We start from the raw sequence: 6,096 nt of genomic DNA on the forward strand, positions 1-6,096 counted from the left end.
TTGAAAATGACTACTCAGATCTACAATTTTGTTATTTTTGTGTAGCTCAAAATATTAAGTATTTGAAATTGATTTTTTTCACGTTTGTGGGATACATCATTGACTATGTGTGGATTTGTTTCCATAATTTTTTGAAACTCAAAAATATAATTTTTAATTTTTTTTAAAAAACGAGATCACTGATGCCCATGTGCACCAAATCTCTGTCCTTTCCCTCTCTTTCCCCCTCAAAATGAAATGAAGTAAGCAGTAGATCACTGCACATCTTTTTGGAATGAGACAAAAGACTTATCTCTTCATTGATATAGAAAAAGTAAGGTGTACAAACTGGCTAAAAAACGATGCAATAACAAGCCGCACACTAGTCAATGACCACAACGGCCAAGCAATCAAAGCCCGGAGTCGTACTATTTAACGGACAGAGATTTGGTGCACATGAGCACCAGTGATCTCGTTTTAAATAAAAAATCAAAAATCATATTTTTGACTTTTAAAAAAATTTGGAAAACAATCCGCACATAGTCAATGATGTATCCCACAAACCTGCAAAAAATCAATTTCAAATACTTAATATTTTGAGCTACACAAAAATGACAAAATTGTAGATCTGAGTAGTCATTTTCAAATCTTCAAAACATATCAGATTTTGTCATTTTTATCTAGCTCAAAATAAAAATAATTTCGGATTGGGATTTTGCATGATTGTGGAATGTATCAATGACAGTCTTCAGAATTATTTTCATGAATGTATAACTTGTAAAAATATTTTTAATTTTTTCTTAACATAGCGAGAGCACTGAAGCTCGAGAGCTAAAAACACTTTTCGCTATTTAACATCATATAATAATATATATGTTCAAGTATAGTACAATTACAGGGCCTCGTTTAGAAACTCTTTCCCTTCAAAGTAATGAGAAATTTCCGTGCTCAAACACACTACCGAATATCGATTTAAAGAGCTGCGGCCATAAGTGGAGTTTTAATTTTTCTGGGGACTTTTATGGTACCCCCAATAGGATATAGACTATTCATTTTCGTAGATCTAACTGTTTGTGTTGACTCGTACTACTCCCTAAAACTATAGTCGTATGATTCATACCACAGGGGTCATAATCGGCAAGTTGCAACAATACATCCGTAAAAAATGGAAGGCTCACAAATGACGGCAGCAAATCCCGTAAGGGAGATCGTCTAGATCTTTATCTGCTCAATTATCCAGACTGAGAGAGTAATATGAATTTACACTACCTTGATTGAGAACTGACAAGGCGCCTGGCTAGTTTCCTTGCAATGTGTTTTGCCATCTGGATCCTCCATCATGCACGTAAAAACTTCCATCCGCGTCCCTCAAACCGTCCCCCAAATCGATTTGGGTCGCGCTGGACAAAAAAAGCTTCCATCCGCGTCCCCTAAAGCCGTTTTTTGTTCGGCACGGCCGAGACGGTGTTCGGCGCCCCGAGCCCGTCCCCGCCCCACAGGGGACGCACTGGGCACGCCGGACACAATGAAAAGCGAGGCGAAGCGACACGGGACCGACCCGTCAGAGGCACAGGGAAAATGCGTCTCCCACTCCCGCCAAATCGCGCCCCTCCCATCACATCGCGCCTATCCCGCCGCGCATTTCTGGCCTCCCAACATATTTCCCGCCGCTGATTCATTTCTCCTATCCCGCCGATTCGTTTCTCCCTCCCGCCGTCCACCCGCCACCGCTACCCTCTCCCCATTCCATGGCGCCACCGACAGCCCCCAAAAAGATGGCCAAGAAGCCGCCGGGCAATGGGACGAAGAGGACGGTGAGGAAGAGGACGAGGAGGGTGCCGGTGAGGATGATCTCGTGGAGGTAGACGCGGACGGCGTGAGGACGAAGAAGAAGAAGGCGTCGGGTACACGAGGCCCCAAGTGGACGGTTTTGGAGGATCTATGTCTGTGCGATTCGTGGGCGACGGTGAGCCATGACTCCATCATCGGCGCCAACCAAAAATACGGGAAGTATTCGGCGAGGATCAAGGCCGAGTTCGATGAGCGCAAGCTCATCAACAGCGACTACAACAAAGTGACAATGAAGAGGAGCCAAAAGGCAATGTCGACCCGATGGGCCATCATCCAGGCGTCGGTGAAATCCTTCCATGGGTACCATCACGACTTAGTGACCAAAGGCGACAGCGGCGCCGACGTCGCCCAACTGGTACGACTCTTTCTTACATAATCTGTAGCGCCTACATTGTGTTCGATGAAATGATTCCGCTTCCTTTGGTTAGTTTGACAAGGCCATGGATTTGTACCGAAAGAACTCGGAAGGTCACAAGTCTTTCGCGCTGATGCATTGCTATGACAAGATCAAAATGAACCACAAATGGCAGTTGACGCGCATGTCGTTGTCCAAGGGGAAAGATTCCATTGATCAGGATGCGCCGCTGGCAACAAGGCTGCCAAGGCCGCCTTGGCCGACGCTGCGTCGTCAGAGAAGATGCAGGCGTCGATCACGAAATGCCTCGCCGACGTCTCCTCGACCTTTCTCTCCCGCGACAAAAAGGCCGACGAAAGGTGGGCGGAGCTGCTCAAGAGGCAAGAGGATAAGTTGGAGCTCAAGAAACGCAGGGACGACATGTCCCTGTTGAGAGCGTCGACAGAGGGAATGTCTCCGCGGACGCGGTTGGCGCACAACTTTTTCAAAGGCCAGATCCTTGACGACATCGAAGACAAAATGGCGGCGGCCGACGCGGCGGCCCATGCAGCGGCAGCAACCCCAACCCCGGAGCAAGAGCTGGCAGGCGCGTCTACCGCAGCATCTGCTGCTACACCTGCATCGGCCTCTGCTCGGCGTCGGCGACGGAGCAGACGGAGCATGCACATCACCGGGCAGATCGCGACGAGTTCATCGTGATCGAGGAGCTTCGTCGACTCAGGATGCGTCGGTGTCGCCCAACCCCTTCTTCTAATTTAGCATGCACCACCGGTCTGTAATATGATCGCGCGCCCAGTACTTTGATCGCCGCTACTCTGATCGCGACGATTCGGCGGGAACGATCTCTTTTGGTGCAAACTATTTGAATTTCTGATTGGGGGCGGCGTTTGGGGGACGCGGCTGGGGAGCGACGTTCCCCAAACGCGACACGAACAAAAAACGTCCCCCAAACGCTCAATCCGGCGCAGTTTGGGGGACGATTTGGGGGACGCGACTGGAGATGCTCTTATGACCATTGTTTCGTAGCGCAAAAATATGACATGGAGAAAGATCTATACCAAGATAGGCGCACAAAGACAGAAACAATGGTGAAGGACATGTACTCGTATTTTGAGATCTAGCTAACGGGATTTTAGGGAAAAATAATAGGAGAATTTTATAAAATGTCTTTAATACCCCTCTAAATCAATGGCTAGATTTTAAATCATACCACTCACCTCCCATGGGTAGTAAAAGGTACCGTAATAACTATGCAGAGATCGGGTGTATTGCTTAAAGTTTTTGTGTAATAAAACCCCCTTTATTGTAAACAAAAATATGTGGTGGCATATTGGTTGAGCGTCCCCTCCGTTGCTTATGTCAAAGGTTACCACCGGTCGCCTGTGAAAACAGACATGCACGCACAGATATCATGTCAAAGGTTGGGGCAGGAGCTGTTGGTAGGTGTTGACTTGCGATAACAAGCACTGTGTAGTATTAACTGGCAATCTAGAGTTCTAAACTTCAGTTTTTAAGTAGTTCTGAATTTCTACAGGTAAGGCACTATTCCTCTGCAGACGTTTGTAATTTTTCTGCTTTGTATTTCTTTGGGGACTTAGCATCACCATTCATGGTGTCTACCCACGGCTGCTAATCTTTTTGTAGAATCATGTCTAGTCAGGGTTACATAATTTCCTGGAAACATGAGGATTATCACCATTCATGGTGTCTCCTGCAGCACTACATTCCAGGCAGGGAGTTCATCTTCTTTCCAACGATCGAGTAGTCTGATCTTCTCAAGTAGTAATTTTCTTATGAACCGACAATTCTACCATCAGCCATGAGGAAATTACCTGAGAAGACAATCTTTGCAAGAAAAGTTTCAGATGGAAATCTTGGGGGAGGCAACTGGGCGTGATGCCGTTTGCTTGCATCATGCCATGTCTACTAAAAACACCCCAACTCTAATCATGCCAAGTTACTACCATCCAAATCCACCATCAATTTTAAACTGCTGGAATGTCAGATCCGCCAGCCTATGTTTAACCCGGAATTATTCCGCCCGTCCCTGAACCCTGCGTGATTACCCAACGAAAACAGTTGTGACAGTTCCCCAGTGTACCTGAAACCATTATACTAGCCCACGAACAGCTCAGTTCGTCAGCAATTTGCCGCGCAACCCATCCGTCCATGGATCCATCCATCTCGCATCGTGTGCTCTCACCCCCAACGGAATCCCACAACAGTATGCCCATGTTGCCGAGCTGCGTCACCGGTGATTTTAATACGTTGAAGTCGATGCAGAGCTTTGGTTGCCCGATCGTGCTGACACGTGTCGCGATCTGTGCTGTTGTAAAACACCGAGTTTGTCGAAAAATATGCTTTTGCTTTCCCTCGAGATGATATATCCGATGGAATTCGTGTGCATGGTTGGAAATGTCGACAAAGATTTTTCTTCGGTGCTAGCCGTCACATTTATAGTAGACTGCGATGATGACTTGGTGATAAAGATATATTCAGAGAATTTAGATTGAGCAAAACCGTATACTAATTTCCGGAATCTTTGCGAATCCCATGTACTACGTAGGTACACATATCTACACCAGCATGAAAACCTTTGTGGTAACTCACACGGGAAACGAAAGAATTACATAGCAGGAGGATCAGATCAAGCAGAAACAAACGAATCAAACTCTTCTCTTTTCAATCGATCATGCATGCGCGTATCCAGTAGTAGTAGTAGTACTTGATGAAGCATTCCTGCCGCGGTTAGACGACGAGTAGCTGCTGAGCTTCCTGCTGATGGTGTGGATGGCCGGGTTGGACCGAAGGTACCCGAAGAGGCTGTTCCGGTGGAACGGCAGCGGCGTCGTCGTCCGCCGCCGCATCTCCTCCGCTGCCGCCCGGCTCACCGTGTACGGCGCCATGTCGCTGGCCGACGCCGCCGAGCCCCTCCCCTTGATCCGCATGGACGCGTTGCCGCCGTCGCCGCCGGAACCGGAGCCGCCCTTGAGCATGCTGTACTTGAGGAGCGGGTCCTTGCCGCCGCTGGCGCGGCCCTCCGACGCGCTCCGGAACAGGAACAGGTCCTTGAGCCGCCACTTGCGGCTGCCGCTGCTGCCGCAGCCGCGCATCAGGGAGGCGGCTCCCCGGGGAGACGGGGGCGACGAGGGGAACTCGTCGTCGATGGACATGGAGTCTCCCCTGTACGGCGAGAGGGACCGCGTGGCTCGCCTGCTGCGAGACGAGACGCTCGAGGAGGAGGTGGCGAGCGCCGGCCTGCCGGACCTGCCCCTCGCCTGATTCTGATCAGCCGATTCCTCTGCATCACCGCGTACCGCCATCATCGTTCTTGATCTTCGCGGAGACCGGGGGGAGAGGGAGACGGAGGGGTAGTCGAACCCGTCGAAGTCTCGCGGGTTCACGCTCGAGTGCGGCCCGTTGAGCGGCCGGATCCTACCGCCCTCGAAGAGCTCGTCGGCGGCGGCGAGGATCGGCCTGGACTCATGCAGCTGCCCGCTGAACCCGAACGCGAAGTCGAACGTCGCGGCGTCGTGGTCGTCCACGGTGTAGCTGCTCGCCCTGGACGGGCTCGTCGGAGCGCTGGAGAAGAAGTAGTGGTAGCTCCCGGGGAGGAGGTCGGTGCCGCTCATGGCGGCCGCCGTTCTTGGGCTGCACGGCGCGCTTGGCGCCATCACAGGCACCACCACCTCCATGTCTCCCCTATCTCTTGCTCTCTCTACCTCCACCCTTCTCTTGTGCTAGTACTTACTTGTTTAAAAGTGCCTCGGGATTTTGTTTATGTAGGTAGCGAGGTTCGGGCTCGAGATGGAGATTGGAGAGAGAAGGAGATGGAGGAAGGTAGGAGGAAGCTCGATGGATCGACGGTAGGAGAGATTGTTGAAGAGAAGGAAGGGAAGACGTTAAAGCCG

The 6,096-nt window shown here is 50.0% G+C and overlaps 1 protein-coding gene across 1 annotated transcript; it reads right to left on the bottom strand.

Annotated features, from left to right (window-relative positions):
- Window positions 1-4,658: 4,658 nt before the first annotated feature.
- LOC127332646 (uncharacterized) lies at window positions 4,659-6,096 on the bottom strand. The gene has a single exon (XM_051358958.2). It carries the CDS (start codon window positions 5,878-5,880, stop codon window positions 4,876-4,878), a length of 1,005 nt encoding a protein of 334 aa, XP_051214918.1. The 5' UTR covers window positions 5,881-6,096; the 3' UTR covers window positions 4,659-4,875.

This window comes from Lolium perenne, chromosome 2 (genome assembly GCF_019359855.2).
Source record: "Lolium perenne isolate Kyuss_39 chromosome 2, Kyuss_2.0, whole genome shotgun sequence".
NCBI lineage: Eukaryota > Viridiplantae > Streptophyta > Magnoliopsida > Poales > Poaceae > Lolium > Lolium perenne.

Coding starts and splice junctions, on each gene's coding strand:
- LOC127332646 (XM_051358958.2), bottom strand. CDS start 5,880: ATGGAGGTGGTGGTGCCTGTGATGGCGCCAAGCGCGCCGTGCAGCCCA.